At 49.7% G+C, this 19,645-nt stretch overlaps 1 protein-coding gene across 7 annotated transcripts in view; it reads left to right on the top strand.

Moving 5' to 3' along the window:
• The window catches only part of Rps6ka2 (ribosomal protein S6 kinase A2), a 281,111-nt gene that overhangs the window by 187,615 nt on the left and 73,851 nt on the right, over positions 1–19,645 (top strand). For all 7 annotated transcript variants that reach the window (XM_076926602.1, XM_076926604.1, XM_076926605.1 and 4 more), the window contains one exon: positions 12,532–12,648. In XM_076926602.1, the coding sequence (XP_076782717.1) occupies positions 12,532–12,648 (117 nt within the window). The remainder of the gene's footprint in view (positions 1–12,531; positions 12,649–19,645) is intronic.

The following is a 19,645-nucleotide window of genomic DNA, read 5'->3' as shown; positions in this document are numbered from 1 at the left end:
TCTTTGTAGAAGCATATGACAAATCTCAGGACAGAACACACACCCATCCTAGAGCAATGGCTGCAGTTAGAAGCTGGTCCAGCCACACACAGTGGACGTGCTCTTGGCAGATCTCGAACGAGTGGCAGGGAGACCTCACGAAAGAACACAGCCATTGTGTAAATGAGAAGTCAGTAGTCACTGTGCCCAGAGAGGTAGACCCCAGGGAGGGCTGAGAAAAGGAACCAGGAGTCAAGCACAAGGCACTCAGCAAGGGCCAGGGCCAGGGCCAGCCTGACTGCCCAAAAGGTTCTTCTATAGAAGGAGATACGCCATGTTGAAATGTAAAGGTCACAGGCAAGAAGCAGTGAAGTGACAGAGGCATCGGACCTGGAGACCAACAGGGTCTTTCTCCAGGAATTGTCACATTAGAGGAAAACTCAGAGGCAGCCTCAGCTCCTAAGGTCTGAGCCCTGAGAAGTGACTAAACCTGTCACCTCTTTGTTAGTAATGGCTGGACCAGTGTGGGGGATGGGCATCAAGATGTAGAATGATCTTGAACATGCTGTTAGCGTTTTATCTAAACTCCACCCCACACTGGCAACAGCCAGACAGGCCTAACCCACTATAAAAGGGGCTGCTTGCCCCCTCCTTACCCTCTTGCTCTCTTGATCTCTTGTTTCTTTCTTGTCCTCTGGGGCTCTTCCCATCTCCCCCTCCCTTCCCCCTCCCTCCACATGCTCATGGCCGGCCTCTGCTTCTCTATTCTCTCCCTCTCTCTTTCTCGGCCTCTACTACCCTCTTAACTCCCCTCCCCATGCCCTGAATAAACTCTATTTTATACTATACTGTTATGTGGCTGGTCCCTCAGGGGGAAGGAATGCCCCGCCGAGACATCCCCTTCCCCATACCTCACCACATCCCCATAGAACATAGCTTTTCTCTCTTTATCTTTTTATAAACACATCACATGCTACAGACACACAGAGATGTTCTGGAGTGTAACCTTGAGTCATGCATTCTTTCTAGAACATCACATTTGCCTCGTTGGGTGAACCCACAGTTCACCCTGCCCTGTTTTGCAGGTGGCAAGCTAGGAAAGTATTAGGAAAAACGCAGTGCCTCTAACGTTGTTCTGATTTACCTCAACATGCATATGAGGTGAAGTGGTGAGATTGCTCTTGCAGTGTCCTGATGCTGGTGGACTATAGTTCTGGGGGTGGTTCTGGGGTCCTTGGACCCATTGAACTCAGAGCAAGGTGAGAGCATTAGTCATTAGTCAGCTACAATGTGTACATTTGTATGCACCGCTATAGTGTGTGACTTTGTACGCATTGCTAAGTGTGAACATTTGTATGTACTGCTGCAGTGTGTGCAGTGTGTGCAGCATGTGCATTTATATGTGCGGCTGCAGTGTGTGCATTTGTATGTGCGGCTGCAGTGTGCGCATTTGTATGTGCAACTGCAGTGTGTGCATTTGTATGTGGAGTTGCAGTGTGTGCATTTGTATGTGCAGCTGCAGTGTGTGCAGTGAGTGACTTTTGTATGTATAGTAGCCTGCTGCAGTGTATGCAGTAGGTGGCTCAAGTACATGCAGTGCAGTGCCCAGCTGTAGAAGCCAATTGCAGTGCATCCAGTGGGTGGCTACACTGTGTGCACTTGGCAGCTGGGATGTGTGCAGGGTGTGGCTAGTGCAGCATCCAGTTCCACTTCCAAGGAGGGTGCAGCTCTGCTAAGGACCGCAGGGTGGCATGTGAGGCAGACCTCTCTCTAAAGGCATGGAAAGAGTACAGATATTAGGTGGGAACATGTGATGGACTGGACCTATGTGAGGGCAGAAAGTCCACACTGATGAAGGAGAAAGCCATTCTTGCCTTTGTGTGTAGCAGCAGGCCTGGCCTGGTTTGGAATCACCTTCATATAAGGACCATAAGTACCATGAGTTAATTAATTGTGCACTGGCTTACAAACTTGGCCATGTCTAGAGCAAAGGGTGGCCTTTGGTGCCATCAGTGACATTGTAAAGGTGATGATAGATAGCCCCAGTTAGTTCCAGTTGGTCCTTGGTCAGCAGCCATAGAATTGAAAACACTGAACCTGGCACGTGGAGCCTACACTGCAACTGTCCCTTTTGGGAGTGCCATGTAAGCAGGCTTTCCAGAGAATGTTCTGAAATTGGTGCTGATGTAACCCCCCCCCCACCCTCACACCTACCAGAATAGTCCAATAATAGAAAGAACTGGCCTCACCTTGTTCCAGTAGGCTAGTGATCACGCCTGGGTGCTGATTCCTGGAGCCCAGCTAAGAGTGCTGACCAGGTGCCACAGACATAGAGGTCAGCTCTGGGTTACCTATGTTAATCTGACTTTAAGTGACACCCTTTTCTGCCCTACTCCTATGCTGGGTTCCATGTGTCTCTCCTGAGGATTCCCAGAACTGCCTGCCAGTTTTACACCCACATGGGAGAGCACTGTTTTGTTCGAATGTCCTCCTGGCAATGTCCCCACTGGCATTGATGGCTGCAGCAGCCCACACGCTTTGCATCTTCTGGACAAATCCATGATGTTCATTGATGCATGTGGATCCTGGGAGCTAAACCCAACGCCAAGCCCGTGGGCTTTAAGGTTCTCCCTGGGCGCATCATAGAAGTCCAGCCGTGGTGATCTCCTGCCCCGTTCTGTGCCAGGCACCCACCACCAGAGGCCATGGAATCGGGGGTTGTCTAGAGAGCAAACTTTTAGACCAGGCTATCACCTGTGAGATCTCGGTTCAATGAGGTGTTGACTTGGTTGCAAATGGGCTGTGTTTGGTACTGGGAAGGTCATTCCCAGGCTGCATCCTCTCAGAAGAACATGTTGACAGGACCACTGTGTAGTAGTAGTTTAGGCCTTGGGTTCCCTAAGAATGGGTGAGCGGAAAGAAAATGCATGCTCCCAGGGGAAGCCAGGGAAACAAGGAACTAGTTGTGAATTCAATGATCTGGGGTGGGGGTGGGGCACAGAAGGTGCTGGGGGTAAGGTGCCATCCTGGCAGAGGGCTGAGTGTGTGCAGTTCTAGTTCTGTCTATCCTCACAGGCCACTGATGGGCCCAGCCTGGGCAGCATTAATCTTCCATGATCTCCAGGCTAACTGTTATGGATTAATTTTAGTATCAGAAGAGCTTTTGTGCATCCTCATTGTTTAAGACAGTATTGTAGGGGAACCATGAAAGGTGCCTTTAGTGAGATTTCTGTAGAAGACTCGTTTTATTTTCTTTTCTCTTCAATGTCAGAGTTTTGTCAAAAGGTTCTTTCGAGAGGCAGGGAAACCAAACCCATTGTTACACAAGAGGCAAGGGCTGAGAGATCAAGCTGAGGTTCGAACATTGTGACGGGGAAAATATCCTGTTCACCTCACAGAAGCTCTGAGACCCAACCTCAGTACATGAGCCCTCATCTGGCTGCTCCCACGAGGCCCCCCATACCCTCATCTGGCTGCTCCCACGAGGCCCCTCATACCCTAGTCTGGTTGCTCCCACGAGGCCCCCCATGCCTTTGCTTTGGCTCTCCAGGCATATTCTAGGTGCCCATCTTAATTTGTCCTTGCTTCTAACAGGTTCAACTCTGAGGTCCAATTCACAGAAGAAATCCCAGAGCTGATTTGGGAGTGAGTCCCTTATCCACCTGTCATGGGAATTTCCCTGGGCCAGCCCAGCCTGAATGCACCCGTGTGAGCTCCCCTTTCGGTTCCCACATGTTGAGACATCAGGCATAGTTTGTATGTCTCCACCGGAGTGAGCTGGAGGCAGAGTCCGTGTTACCTCTGGTGATAGCCAACGGCATCCCAAGGTCAAGTTCCGAGGAGTCATTCAGCTGTGGTTGATAAGCAGCACTGGCCAGTGTCTTCGGCTCTCTCTGTAGGGCTGGTGCTGCTCACCACCCTGAGGGCACACGCTGCAGCTTCTCGCCTTCACCTCAGTTGAGAAGCGATTTGTTGGCTTCATTTCTCTTTATGAATGTGCACACATAGATGCATGTGCATACGTGGTCACTGCTTACATGTCCTGTGCACTGCCTGCATGTCGGCCTCTCATCCCTTCTCACCATGGGATCCTCACAAGCAGATCTACTGCTTAGCCATGTGAAGCCTCTGTGGTCCTCAGTTCGTATCTGCCCTGGCGAGCAGGCTGCATCTTCTCTCAGACCACTCTGAGGGCAGAGTGGTGTGAGGAGTGCGGATGCCTTGCCTGGTATCAGCACAGAACGTAGAACTACTGCCCCGTCAGCTCCTGTAGGCTGCCCCTTCCTGTGTGCACATTGGTGGATTGAAGTCAGACACTTCTTTTGCACCAGGAAGGTGCCAGGGACACTGAGGGCCTGCTGGTTTCTAGACCAAGGCAGGCTGATGGCTTCCTTGTGGAGCAGAGTGAAGATAACAAGGACCTGAGTCAGGTTCATGGGAGACATTGCCAAAAAAGAACAGGCTGGCCGAAAAAGAACAGGCTCGCCGGCTTAGTGAGGGAGCAAGGTGTGCAGATCAGCTCTTTTGCCTGGGAGGGAGGGAGGAAGGGAAGGAGGGAGGTGATGTGTGTGCAAGTGAGACCCTGGTAGGTGGGGTGATACAGCAGCAGGAGAGAGCGAGCCAAGGATTCAAAGTTTCCGAATGGGCAAACATCAAAGAAAGCTTGGGTGTTCATCTTCCAAGGCTGGAGAGAAGGTCTGTGGACAGTAAAGGTGGAAATGCACTTACAGGTTGGAGAGCATCAGGTTAGTGTCCGGTTGTGTCCCAGTTCCCTCAGACATTTTGGGGTGTAGGTTTGTGCGTGCACGTGAGTAAACCGCTCCCCAGCTTGGAGGAGACAATTCCCACTGACGTCATCATTGAAATCACTGGGTTGTTTTCCTTACGGGTGGGTCAGTTGAGCTCTTTCCTTCAGTTGAAGGATGTTCGCGTTGGCTGGCTTATGTCATGGAATATGAATTGGAATCGCCAGGCACACCTGCCAGTGCTGCGGATGAGTCTTGACAAGACATGCTGGCCTGGGGTATCTGCCTAAGGAGGGCGAGCGAGGCTTGTGGCCACTGACAGTAGTGAAGACTGGGGAAGAGCAGGGCAGCTTCAAGGATAGGGAGCTGGTTCTTCAGTTCCCCAAGTGTGTGCCGACCTTCCATTCCCCAGGCATGCATTTGGTGAGATAACCAGGGGCTTTTCATGATGGTGAGTGGGTTGCTAGCATTTTCCTCCTAAGGGATTCTTGGATATGGCAGGAACACACGGTGTGTTATGTACCAAGTCCACTTGTGCCACCAACATCCTCTAGGCCTGCCTCTGTGAGAGGCGTGATCCCAGGCTAGCTGTCAGCACAGATTGCTGCTCAGATGTGTGAAGGGCACTTCAACAAGTCTCAGTGCTTTCCGTTCTAAGTAGAACTCACTAGAGCACTATCGACAGCCGCCTAGAGTAAGGACACGTAATCTAGGCGGTGTTGTAGAGTTGTTTTAATTGAGAGGAAACAGGAACTCCCGATCCTCTCCTGGTTCTTGGTTTTCTGATTGTAGAGGAAGCTTTGTAGCTATTTACCCTGCTCCTTGGCTGGCGCTGAGTCTCCCCTCCCACTTCCAGAGTCTCCGGGATAAAACCTGGCAGTCTTTGACCCTCAACCCCGTCAGGGCATCTTGCTTCTTTCCATGCTGAGGAGCTGTCTGCGGAGAGGCCATTTGACTCTCCGCAGGGAATGGTGATGTGTGTGAGTAGTGGTCCCTGGGAGGTGCTGGCGTGCACGAGCTGTGTTCACTGGCTGCACGATCCCTTTCTAGGAAGAGAATGAAGACTATACAGGCCAAGAAAAGTGAGAGTGGAACGACACTGGCAGCAGCCAGGGGTCTTCAGCAGGGAAATACAGAGCCTAGAGGCCAAGGTCCCTGATGCTTCCACGTGGAGGTGAAGGAGGCTGTCCAGTGGTGTAGGGGCTAGGATGGGGTGGCCTACAGTAGGGGTGCTTCTTTGACTGTGTTGTCTGAGCTTGGAAGGAGAGAACATCTTGTAAGGTGCCTGCCACATCCTAACAGACCAACTCCAGATGAGGAACATTCGAGTTCCTGGATATGGAGAGAAAAACACAGGAATTCTCTTCTCTCCCCAAGATTTCTACATGAGTGGCAGTCCTGATCTCACAGCTGTCATTGAGTTTTCTCCCTGAAAAGAGTTCCTTCTTGGTACTTGTCACACCCTAAGGACAGCCCATCACCCTCACCAGTATCCTTTTTTTTTTTTTTTAAATCTGGAGGTTCTTTTCCCTTTTCCCATGGTCTTCTTAAAGTCCAGTCCAGCGTATAATCAAGGCATCAGTGGCTCTGCTGCCGCATCACTGGATGTCTCAGCCTCTGTCCTGTTGCTGAAGAGATGCCATAACCACAGCAACACGGACAAAGGGAGCATGTAACTGTGGCTGGCTTACATTCGGAGGTTTAGTCCATTAGCAGGATGGTGGCAGTTTGGCTGGCAGACACGGTGCTGAAGGAGCTAAGAGCTCTACCTCCAGGTCCACAGACAGCAGGAAGGAGAGAGGCACTGGGCCTGGCTTGAGCATTTGAAACTCTGTAGCCCACTCCTAGTGACACACTTCCTCTAACGAGGCCCCGTCTCCTAATCTCTGTCAAGTACTACCACTCTCTAATAACCAAGCACCCAAATATATGAGCCACTGGGGGACTTTTCTATATGATCCACCATGGTGGTGGAAGGGTTGAGTCTGCTGAGAAGGAAGAACGCCATCAGTACGCAGCCATGCTCTGCTCTCTTTTAGGGACAGGTCTTTTCTACTTGGATGTAGGAGTATCCAGGACCAGAGAGGGGATACCTTTCTTCATGCGAAACATCTGGGAGAGAGTGACCATGCTTAGGCATGTGTTGGTGGTTCTAGTTGTCATGTGTGATTGCAGCCTGCCCCCGTCACGATAGGCATTGACAGTTGGAGAGACTGGAAAGGGAGCAGGACTGTGAGGTTTCCTGCAGCCAGCAGCACCATGCTCAGGGAGCATCCTTCACACCCAGTCTGTGGGTTATGGGCAGGCCCACTGCCACACTCCACTTTTGAAGCTGGCCAGGGGCCTGGCGCATGGTAGCCCTAAGGGTTGACATGAGGTTAAACTGGACTCGATCTTGTGAAAACCTGATACGAAAAACATGGCAGCAATTTTCTGCATAACCATTATTTTAGAAGTTTGAAATGCAGTCAGAAAAGCATGTTTCCCTGAGAAGAAGTGACTGGAGATTGCACACATGAGCTGCAGCCGTTGCCTCAATAAGTCGTGAATCCTAGAAATGTGCTAGAATCTTCCATCAACCTGACCCCGCCCTCAACCAGCCACTGTTTTGAAGTCTTCCCAGGAAACATTCTGGGATATGAAGCCCAGTTCGCCTCGAGAAGACTTTGCCCAGCTCGCTGTGTGTTGTAGTAGGGCTGAGTTCTGAGTAAGATCCAAGGATACCTACACAGATCTCAGCAGGGATTTGCACTAATGTCCCCAGGCTGTCATTCCGAGACAGAAGGGCAATTCAGAAGCTTCCAGAAGCAGCTGCTAGTAGGCTGGTTCTCTCCTTTAAGTGCCTTGGCCTTTCGCCAATTACAGCCCTGTGGGACTTGGCTCAGGTGCTGTGTCTTCCATTCACGTGTAAGCCAGAGGTCTGGTGACAGGAAGACAGTGATAGCCGATAGCAGATAAATAGCTGCCACTCCACGTCTGGGGCGAAGCAGAGAGGAAGAGTTATCATTCTGACTGGGGACACTCTGGTAGCTGGACTAACTCTGAGGCTCCTTCCAGTTCTGTCTCAACAGCCACTCCTGGATCACACCAAGGTTGGCTGTTCCCTGTAAACTAACCACTTTTCTTGTTTTGTGTCAAGAGGCCAAACAAACAAACAACCAACCCCCCCCCCCAAAAAAAAAAACCATTCACTAGTAAGTGGCCAAGGAGCTTGATAGCTCTATAGAACACAAGCAGCTTAATGCTCAACACAGGCAGTTATCTTAGTGTCTGCTCCTGTGCTAAGGCTCAACTCTTACTCTACAGATAGGGAGGTTCTAAGAATGGTGAGGTCATGCGCACACCAGCGCTGGATGCTGTCTTGAGCTGGGTGTCCTACAGGGTCAGCACTTAAACTATCCTACAAGGTGTCCCTTGTAGGTGCTTACAGAGTAGATGCTGTGTAGATATTTTGCTGGATATACTGTTGGTGCAATACACATCTCGTCCTGTGGAGGAATCTATGGATACCGAGATGGGTGATCTGAATCCCAATGGCTTCTGGGAGGGTTGGCTAGGCCAGCCTGCTTCTTCCAAACCATGACACAGGGTGCGGGGAACAAGGAGCTCAGGAATGGAATCCACCTGTGGGATGTCACAGAGAGAGCCTTGCAATTGGCCTTGCTGTCGATCTTTTGAGTTCTTGGTGCTCCGTGTTCCTAGAGAAGTGGAAATGTGATCTCAGGAGCTAACTGTGCTGTGAGGCTCGCAGAGATGCAGCTCCGGGGGATTCGGCTCCAGTTTATCCCCTCTCTTCACAGCCTTCGTTCGCATCTGTCATTGGAAGCCTGTAATTGTTGGTTTGTTCGGGCTTCGGTAAATGCCTTTGTTCTACTTGAGTCCTCCTTCTGCTCCAGGTTCCCACCTCCGATAGTGCTACAGACCAAGCAAGGGTAGACAATGGTACCATGTTGGGGGGTGGGAGGCTGCATTGGAAAGCTTGGAGCTAGAGCCATTTATTTTCCTTTTGCCAAATATGTCATAATCTTTTAAAAATGTGAAGTAGCCAAGTTGACTACAACAAAGAGGAAAGAAAGAAGAGGCAGAGGAGAGAGGGAGTGAGAGCGAGAGAAGGAAGCAGAGGATCGAGGAAGTTATTCAGTAGATGCTTTCCATGAGGTTTCTGTCCGAAAGTTTCCTTCAGTTTCAGAAACGGGTAAACCACGTGCTGAATTCTGTCACTGGGCTGGTGAACGCTGTGTACAGCGAGGGAGCCGCGTCACGCACGTTTTGATCCCAAAGAAGGTCCACTTCTATCTAGCAGGAAGCTGAACTCACAGCCAAGGCCAGAGATGGAGAGACAGAGTCCTCTCACTGCCTACCACGCAGGAACCACGGCCCAGGAGACCTCCTGTAGAGATTTCACAGGCAGAGTCTGAACCCAGCAAACACTTGTAGAAGTGGCTACCCTGCTGTGCTGGAAAGGAAAAACCAACTCTCAGGTCCTTATCTAGAAGTCCAGGAAAGTGAGATAAACACATCACACTTGATTCAGAAGTCTATGATTGACACTCAGCCTCGATTTTATATTACTATTATTTTTTATTATCATTATTAATGAGTATATGTGTGCAGTGTGTGTGTGTGTGTGTGTGTGTGTGTGTGTGTGTGTGTAAGTGCTCTCAGAGGACAGAAGAGTGTGTAGGATCTCCTGGCTGGAGTTACAGGTTGTGGGCCACCTAACGTGGCTGATGGGAACTGAACTCCGATCCTCTGGAAGCAGAACAGTCAGTCATTCTTGGCTGCTGAGCCACCTCTCTAGCCACCATGTCACCTTTAAAGGCTTTTTGTTAGTTTCCCAGATGGATACCAAGCCTACCTCAGCTCTCTTTCTCCTATAAATATGTTGTCCCTGGGTTAGTGCACAGCTGTCCCCGCTGCACGGGGGACTCCCACCATGCACCTTACCAAAGACGCTGTCCCTGCATCCAGAGGGATCTTTCCTGCCAAATGTTAACGCCCCTGTGTGACTAAGAACACCGAGCTTCTTTTTCTTCCCTTTTTCTTTGCATCCAGAAAGTATTCACACCATTAGTTTCTACCCCTTTCTCCTTGCGGCAGGTTATCTGATCTTATTTGTTTTCCGAAGCACAGAGTTAGTTTTAGCTAAACGTGGGGGCTCTAGTTAGTGTAGCCGGATGGGATAACGGTAGGTGAGCCTTGGGAATCAGTACATCTGGGGAGGTGGCATTTTGTAACATCCGGTTTTCTTATATAGAGAGACAGATGGTCATCTTGATCAGCTTTACATGTCTGGAGAAGACATTTAGAAGACAGAGAGGGAATTAATTGCTTAGGCCACCATCAGCTAGCGTGTGGCATTTACACAGTAGCACACCCGTAGGACGTAACTTCCAGATGGACAGAGGAACAGAGGGCTGACTGGACTTTGATGTCCCAGCAGGCTCAGAGTCCTCAAGGGAGCAGAGTGTGTTTTAGGCTTTCCTCTCCTTCATCCCCATCTTCTTCTGTAACCACCCTTCAGTCTCCCTTTCTCTTTTATGTCCCTCCCGTGTGTCAGTTTTTCTCATCCCCCCATCCATCCTGTTATCTATCCTCCTTTGGTCTCCTTTCTATTCAATATATATTATAATAAAATTTAAATATAATTATATAATTTCCCCTCCCGCTCTTCCCCCTCACCCCTCCTGTGTACACCACCTCTCTCCCTCTCAAATTCATGGCCTCTCCATAATTGTTATTATTATGTATATGTATAAGTACACGAATGCACAGATCCTCTCTGCGGAGTCTTTCTAGTGGCCTTTGTGTGTATGTGATTTCAGGGCTGACCATTTGGAATTAGATGACCAGTTAAGGAGCTTGTTCCTGTGTATAACCAGTCCCCCGCCCCCCATCAGCTCTCCCTCTCTCAGTGGTTCTTAGCTGCTTGTAGTCAGGAGGTAGGGCCCTGTGAGATTTCCGCCCTTCTGCAGTGTTGTCTGTTGCTTCATTGTTCCGGTCCTGTTTAGGCAGCCATATTGCTGAGGTGCCATGAGTATAGCCTCACTGTCCTTTCTGTTTTACACTCCTGTGTATGTGTATCTGTATGTATGTATGTATGTATGTATGTATGTATGTATGTACGCATGCACACAACACATTATTGGCCAAATCTGATCTGAGAAAGAACATGTGGTTTATACAACAAACCTGTAGCCCACATTCTAACTGGAGCAAAACTAAACACATCCTCTTAATGTTGTGAATGAGACTCAATGTCTGCTCAGACCCTGACTATTCAATGTAGCACCCAGATCCTTAGCTGCAGCAACACAACAAGAGGAAGACATAAAAGAGATTAAAAACAAGAAAGGAAGAAGGCTAGCTATCCTTGTTTGGGGCTCTGCTCCAATAACTGCTTTTGTGGCTGTCCTTCCTACTTCCTGCTCTCCTAGAACATTCTGGAACCCTGCAGCCATTCAGTAGGATTTCTTAGAGCTCCTTGTCATCTGTGGCATGCAGAGGTGACCCTTGTCTCTGGTTTCTTTCTCACAAGTCACGAGATGATATCTTTGTAAGTGGAGCTGGCGTCTGGCCTTGAAACCAGCTTCTTTCCCCAAACATCTAGTTATTTTTAAGAGTCCTGTTCCCTCTCTGACCCCACCACCCCGACTTCTCTCTCTCCCTCCCCTTACCCCCCTTCATTTGTTCCTGGCCAGCCTCTTCCCTTCTCTCCCTCCTTTCTCTCCCTCCCCCTCTCTCTCCTTCTGTATCCCCTCTTTCTCTGCCTCCACTCCCTTTTCAACCCCCCTTCCTAAGCTCCCAAATAAACTTCATTTTATACTTAAAAACAACAACAACAACAACAACAACAACAACAACAACAACAACAACAACAAAACAAGTTCTGTTCTCAGGCACTGAGCCAGAAACCTGCATTTAGTGTGATTCACGACAGATCATGTCCTGGCCCCGGGGGAACTGCATCGAGAGCCCCAAAAGCAACTATTTCAACATGAGACAGGGAGCCAGGCATAGCAGTGTACACCTGTGATCCCAGGCCACACAGTTCTCTGTAACATAACATGTAATGTAAATGGTCATTGCCACTTGGACTGAGTTGAGGTGGAATGTTCTGGAGTCAGTCCTTGAATGGAGAACTAAGCTTACCTGCTGCTCTGTAACTCAGATATTGAGAGGAAACCGTGTTTGCGTTTGTATGGAAGGAAGAGGTAGGATGGCTTCTTCTTGCTGGCTGTTTGGGGATGACTCCCTGCCCTATCTGATGTCCAGAGTCCTCCCACCAAAGGCTGATGTTGGCAGAGCCCAAGTTCTTTTTATATGGGAAGTCACATAGCTTCAGGATAGGATGATGGACACTGTACTGATGCTGTGTGGGTTTTATGGAGAACAGCTCTGGTTTAGCACTCTGTGCATTATCTGTGTCAAAAATACTGGAAAGTGAGGTGGGATGAAAATAAGTCATGCATTTCCATGTGGGAGCTTCTCCCAGTCTCCCAAGCAGCTCAGCTTGGCACCACCAGGTCACCATTTGATTCTTGGGCTTCTGAGGCCACATTCTATACACACTGTTACCTGCAGAGTGACGTTCATGGAGAATATATTCTGATTTTCCTGTGGTATTGGTGAGAGGTGACAGAAACCTCTGGAGGAGAGAGAGCATTAAAGGCTTCCCTGCCAGTCATAGCACACCATCCCCCTTTCCGAAAGCCTCCGGAGCAAACAACTTTCTCAGATTTAAGGGTACAGATGGCTTGAAGGGGGCGTGGCTGTGTCCTAACCGCACATCACTGCTGTCTTGCAGGAAGAAGGCATTGTGAAGGAGATTGACATTAGCAACCATGTGAAGGAAGGCTTTGAGAAGGCAGACCCCTCCCAGTTCGAGCTGCTAAAGGTTTTAGGACAAGGGTCGTATGGAAAGGTGAGTCGAACGGATCAACACTGGTGGGCTGGCATCAGATGCAAAGGCAGTACCAGCTGAATCTGGCAGAGTTTGGGCACAGAACTGGGCATGGAACTGCCCACATTAGCTGAGCCTGTGTTTGTCAGAATCGTGAGCCATGAAGAGCCAGATCACCCACATTCTCATGTTCATCAAGTTCCCCTTGGCTTGTGGTTATTACTGAAGGAGCCAGATTATCCCATTCAAACCGGGGGTGGGGTGGGGAGGGGAGGGCATCCTTAATAGCTCTTTTTGAAAAGGAAGTGACTGTTGGGAGAATAAGAGAAAAAGAGGGGGAAAGGCCTTCTCTGGATTGGCCCACACAGCTGTCACTCAAGAATTAGGAAGGCCAGGATTTGGTCTCCTCTCTTCACCTGGTCAATGGCACAGTAGTTTTGATACCTTGATACCTTGGTTTCCCTACTTGTAAAATAAAGCTAACTAACTTATTTTATATCCTTTTGCTGTGAGTTAAACTAGTCATGAGTCCAAGCTGGAAGGGCTTGTGTGCTGGGCCTGTGCATGTCCTCATATCTACCCCACGAATTATGGCAACGGGTCTGATCCCTTTCAGGAGATGGGAAATGTTGGCTCTTTCCTCGTGCCCCATCCATACACAGTACCCACTGGACGAGCAGCTGGATGGGCACACACTGAGTGCTAGAGCAGAAGGGCCTGAATACAGCAAGAAACCAACGCTCCCTGAAGTGAGAACAGAACTGTCCCGGCGCTTCAGAATAACTATTTTTGTGTTGCCGGTGGATATGTGCCGAATCTTGCCAGTCATTTGATTGTGTTTATGAGGCGGGATGCCTTCCTCCCTTCTCTCTTTCTACATGGCCAAGCAGCAAGGAACCTGTTTCTACTTGTGTCTGTTACCAGTATAATCATGAGGTTTACAGAGCGCATGCTTAGCAGGGTCCTGAAGTTTATGTAGCAGAATAAAGCCCTGTCTCTCCTATGTCCACAGCTGTTACTGAAAACTGAAAACAGAGCCTGTCTGAGTTGTCAGTAGGGTGGCTCAGCATTAATAAGAAGCAGAGAGAAACTGGGAGATAATTTTTTTTTTCCTCTAAGAGCCAGGATTTGAAAACACAAGTGTTCTCTCCCTTTCCTGCCTTTCCGAAGCATTACCCATGTGTCTCCTGAGGGAGGAGCCTCCTCCAGTGTAAGCTCATGCTAGTGGGGGCCATTCTTTCCCAGGACAGAAGTTCTGCCATGATGGCTCTGCTTCTGGGTAACTCCTGTTTTATTGTGGCTGCTACAGCTCCGTCCCAAAGCAGAAGCATTGAGTTCCCAGGGAAAAGGAAACTGGGCACAAAGCAGAAGCATTGAGTTCCCAGGGAAAAGGAAACTGGGCACCCCCCAAGCACCTCAGAGGAGTGTCCAGTCAGAAGTCACTTGAACGGTAGCTGCCCTGAACCTGGACACGTCTTGCTCAGGAATGGAGCCATTAAAAACATAGTTAAGAAGGAGGTCTGTGATATGGAACAGTTGACAGAGTACTTCTCTTGAACTCAGGAAGCTCTGGGTTCAGTTCCCAGTGCTGCATCAACTGGATGTGAGGGAACACGCCGGTAATCTCTGCACTCTGGAGGCAGAGGCAGGAAGATCAGAAGGTCAGTCATTCACCATGACTTACTGAGTTCAAGGCCAGCCTGGGCTACATGAGATCCTTTATTTATTTATTTTTTTCAGGGGGAGGGGAAGAGGAAAGGCTTTCTCAGGCTCCGTGTACACTTCATACTTTAACTTGACTTTTAAGAAAACATTTCTGTAGAACAAATGTTTGACTAGGCACTGTTGATGTAAAGATGTTAATGACATGCTACATAGTCTACCTCTTCAGCTTCTAATCTTATATGGGCAGGTGGGACAAAGGACTGGAGTTGGGTGGGTACCCGTCAGGAGAGGGGCAGGGGAGGCAGTGGAAGGGTATGCTCCTGTGGGTGTTGCACCCCGAGATCCTTGGCTCCAGCCATGCTCTGTCTCAGAAAGTGAGGAGACCAGACTAGGAGTCTAGAAAGAAGTGGGTCGCCCTGGAGACTCACTCAGGCCTTCCTGGTCTCTGCATGGCAGCTGGGGGCGGGGGCCACAAATCTTGCCACGTTTGTCCGTACAGGTTTTCTTTTTCTTGAGAGCAGTATGAGCAGCTGACTGGGGAAGCTAGCCCTGGTCTGACTAACTGCCCCACATGATTTAACCCTTGCACTGCAGGCAAATGCACTGTGTACTTCTATGTGTAGGGCAGGCACATTGAAGGTCGTGGTCTGCTCCATTAGTCTGCATGCCAGGGGTCCCAGGGCAGGCTGTGTGTTGAAGCCCTGACCCCAGCACGGGTGGCCATGGCCCATCACTGAGCCTACTGTCCCACCTTTCTTACCTGGGTGACTGAATGAACCCTGTCACAAAGGAATGAAAAACCATGTTTGCCCTGGACCTCAGCAGAGGGCTACTGAACTCCAGCTGTGTGCCTCTTTCTGCTTGTGCTCCCTGGTCAGATGGTTACATGAAACCTCAGAATAGGAAGGCTCAGGCTGGGATTTCTCTCAAGCAGCAGGTGAGTCTCATCTGCTTTGGGTCCCCATGCCAGAACACCCTAGAACCTGAGTGCCCTTAGCCCAGAGACTGATCTTACATGGTATGGTGCCCTGTGCTCCAGAATCGCATGGCTTAGATGCTGTAGCATGTAGATGCAGGGCATGGTGTGTGGAGTCTTTCTGATGCAGCGTCTCCTCATCTGTGTTTGGTTACAACCCACAGCACTGCATGAGTCCTGGGGTGTTTGGAACAGGAGGGAGCCTTTGCCATCAAAAGAAAAGTGATCTAAGCTTAGGAGAGTGAGGAAGCCTGGTTGTATGTCCCAGTGCTTAATGGGGTGATGCAGGCTGGCCGCTCTAGGGCGGAGATGTAGGATCTACCAGAGCCTGTGGCTGGGTGGAGATCTCCCACCTCTTCCAGCTCCTTCCAGCTAGCTCCCCTCTCCTTAGAAATACCAAAGGAGGAGTAGATGCTTTCTCCTTTTTCCTTCAAAATTTCCCGGAGTGTGGTTAATTGTGAGTCCCACATTCCGAGAAGGGAATAAGCTGACCTTTTGAAATGTCCTTTTGCTTTTTTATAACTTAACAGTGGCATTACACGAATGGAGCTGTAAATGCCTTCTTTTGAGGGAGATCGTTGCCTGGGAGTTCCCAGAAAGTAGCCTTGCTTCATTTGCTCAGCCCCAGCGTCCTGCTGTCTGAGGTCCCCATGCCAGGCCGAGAACATGTTGCTAAGAGAATCCGTCAGTGGTTGTGTTTGATTACAGTGCTCCTGAGATTGAGTGTGTGTGTGTGTGTGTGTGTGTGTGTGTGTGTGTTGTTGCATCAGGCCTGAGCCACACAGCTGCCTGTGTGGAAGTTGTTCTGAAAGTGGGACCTGTCATCGCACACCACAGCGCACACGGCTGCGGGGAGCATGTCAGCACACACGGCTGCTCGGAGGATGGGCGCAGCAGCTATAGTTGCTAAAATCGTCTAAGTTGCCCCGGGGCTTTCTCACTGCACTCAAATAAATTTCTAAATTATATAAGCAGAGGAGCAGGATAGGGATGCGTGTGCCTCGCCTGAGCGCTGTCTCCGGTCTCTGCTGCCGTGGGAACTCAGTCCTCTCTGCTTTGTCCCATCTCTTAGGAGACTTCTCTGATCACCTTAGTGAGAACTGCTGCACATGGTTCTAATTCTTGGCACTTAGTAGGAGCATTTTAATAGTGACAGAGTGCAGCCGTTTCTATGCCTTTTAAAAAGCAGAAACCCTGCCTTAAAACAGATGAACGCAAGCATTAGCCACTGCGGTCAGTAGTTTCATTATTAAAATTTGAAATACAACGAGGATAGAGACGTTCCATGCTCACATGCTGAGGCAGGAGAATTGCTGTGATTTTTGAGTCCAGGCTTTCCTACAGAGTGAGTCTCTTGTCTCCAAAAAAACTTCAAGCATTTTATATGCAAACATCTGCACAGAAATTGACATTGTCTTAGCTAATTTATGATTGGCACTGCCCTGTGCACCTCGGATGTGGTTTTCCACTTAGATGTTGGTTAGGCAGGAGTGCTCTCTGCAGCCATTACCATGGCCTCTGTCTTAGCCCATGTTGTGCTGCTATAACTACATTTTCAAAGACTAAAACCTGGACAAGTTCTAAAGAAAAGAAACCCATTTGACTCATGGTTCTGGAGGCCAGGGAGTCCAAGGGTGTGGCATCAGTCTATCCACATCGGTGAGGACGGTCCTGATGTATTGGAATGTGGCACAGGGCTCACCAGCCTCTCTCCTACACTGCTGTGAACTTGGGGGACACTGTAATATCATGTCACATTGCATGGGGCTGTGGGCATGGAGGGAAACACAGAGAAAGGCCTGCCAGTCCTGAATGCAAGCATACTGCTTCCTCTTCCCAGGCTTCTCCCTGCAGAATGATTTTATGACTAAATTTCCATCATGCAAATCTTTTTCTTGGGGCTTTTGTCCCAGCTATAACATGACAGAATGGAGGGGTTCCTCCGTCTACCGGCCAGAGTCCTGTGAGGGCTTGAACAGTGACCCAGGATCCTGTTCTTCCTGTGGAGACTTGGTGACCTGGCCATGGATGCATTGCACCCCTGACGCCACACATTGGCATGCAACCACTACAGTATGGGTGCAGGCAACGTGCCTGCTGGCTCCTCAGTGCTCAGCTCTGATGGCTGGCAGGAAAATGTGATGGTCCTGTGGCTGATGGCACAGACCCTGCTAAGAGCCTCAACCTGCTTTCCAGCTCTCGGCCTCCCCTCTCTAGTGATGGAAGGGACGCTGAGCTGCCACGGTCTGCATAGCACCTGGGGTCCCTCATGCCACCTAGACTCCTGGCTATACCTTCTGCTCCCTCCTGCCCCTTCCTCCGTCCTGCCCCTTCCTCCTGCCTCCTTCTTCCTCCCTCCTCTTCCCTCCTCCTCCCTCCTGTTGCCTCCTTCCTGCCTCTTCCCTCCTGCCCCCTGCCTCTTCCCTCCTGCCCCCTGCCTCTCCTCCCTCCTGCCCCCTTCCTCCTCCCTCCTGCCTCCTGCCCCTTTCTGCTTCTTCCCTCCTGCCTTCTGCCCCCTGCCCCCTGCCTCCTGCCCCCGGCCCCCTGCCCCTTGCCTCCTGCCTCCTCCTGCCTCTTGCCTCCTCGCACCCCCTGCCCCCTGGCCCCTGCCCCCTGGCCCCTGCCCCCTGGCCCCTGCCCCCTGGCCCCTGCCCCCTGCCCCCTGCCCCTTGCCCCCTGCCTGCCAGGCATTAGCAATTCTACACTTTTTTTTTTTTTTTTTTTTTGACAAAGTGAGGATAGATGCTGTGAGTGTCAGGAACAGGCTGGAAGAGTGAATGGAATTACGTGCACTGAGTCAGTTCAGACACAGAGACTTTGCAGTCGGGGTTCTAATGCTTTTTGCTTTCGAAAAATCCCTTATCCCAGTGAATAAGAGACTTTGCTGCAATGAAGAAGAACAATGCTTTCTCATTTCTACCTGCTTACTGGGAAACTCATTCAGCAAGGAGGTGGCCTTGACCCAGTATGACATTGTCTAGAACAGCAGTTCTCAACCTGTGGGTTGCAAACCCTTTGGGGGCTGAACATCTTTTTCACAGGAGTCACCTAAAATGATTGGAAAACACAGATATTTATGTTATGATTCATAACGGCAGCAAAATTATAGTTATGAAGTAACAGCGAAGTAATTTTATTGTTGGGGACACTACAACATGAGGAACTGTATTAAAGGGTTGCAGGACTGGGAATGGTGAGAACCACTGGCCTAGAACAAGAGATCGTCCACCTACTGTAACTTGTAGGGATGTGGTGGAGCTGTGTTCAGGGCCATGGGGCTCTCAGGATCCTGTGGGTGGGTTCGGTGTGTGAAATCCAGGGTGGCAGTTGGTACATAAGAGACTGAGCCCCAGACTCTTTCTTGGGTCTGTACCATAGACTTATTCATCTAGCCATGGAGATGTGTACAATACACATGGATGTCTCAGTGACAGTGTGTCTCCATGACTTCCCAGGACCCTGTATGTTTCTGGAGGTGCTGATCACCGTACAAGACAGGGCCCTTCTCTTCTGCACCTTTGCCATCTGGCAGAAAGCACGACATTTCCCCACGGACATCACATAGTCTCCTCTTCTGAGGGATGTGATTACAGCATTGGCAGTGGCCAGGAGGAGTTGGATAGAGGCAGTGCTGGGGCAGGAGGCAGCTGAGTTCCCTTCAGGATACATGATGTAGGTGTGGGGTTGCTACTCCATCTACAGATGTGTGTCCTAGGCTTGGACAATGCATCTTCCTACTTCTTCATCTGTTGTGCTGCTGGAATAGATGTCTGGGGTCTCCCAGGAGGACAGCAGATACCAATTGGTCCATACCCTGTCTCTGCACTGAGAGATCCTGCTCCATACTCTGCAGGTTCCTGAACAGTCTCCTTGTCTGAGACAGAGAACCAGGAGAATGAGGACTTATTTACCATGTAGCTAAGGAAACCAGTATCTCAACTGTGATTGATATTATAGATAAGCTCATGATGGAGCTGCATCCGTGGTCAGTGTGGGCTCTCTAGAGTTTGCATGGAACTATACTATCCCAACGTGCATGCAGGAGGGCTGGGCATGAGGAGAACCTTGGGGAAGGAGAAATGCAACAGATCCATTTAAGGGAAACTGCCTCTGCCCACAGCTACACCACAGCCCAGGGTGCCAGTGTGGGCTCTGCCACTCAGCAGGGCTTACATCAGTGGAAAAATTCTTTTAGGAAGTCATTGCTTTGTTCATGTGTTGAACATTCCTTTTCTCACTTAGCATTTTTCTTCATTATTATTATTTTTTTTTAAATCAGCAATCTCGCCTTAAGTTCAGCCTGCCTCAGTATCTTTTGTTTTGTTGATTAGTTCTTGCATCAGAAGTGTTTTCAGAGAATGTTAAATACCCACAGGA

The sequence above is a fragment of the Arvicanthis niloticus genome, chromosome 28 (assembly GCF_011762505.2).
Source record: "Arvicanthis niloticus isolate mArvNil1 chromosome 28, mArvNil1.pat.X, whole genome shotgun sequence".
NCBI classification, from domain to species: Eukaryota; Metazoa; Chordata; class Mammalia; order Rodentia; family Muridae; genus Arvicanthis; species Arvicanthis niloticus.
The sequence above is the reverse complement of the archived record's forward strand: the minus strand, read 5'-3'. Positions and strand labels throughout refer to the sequence as shown.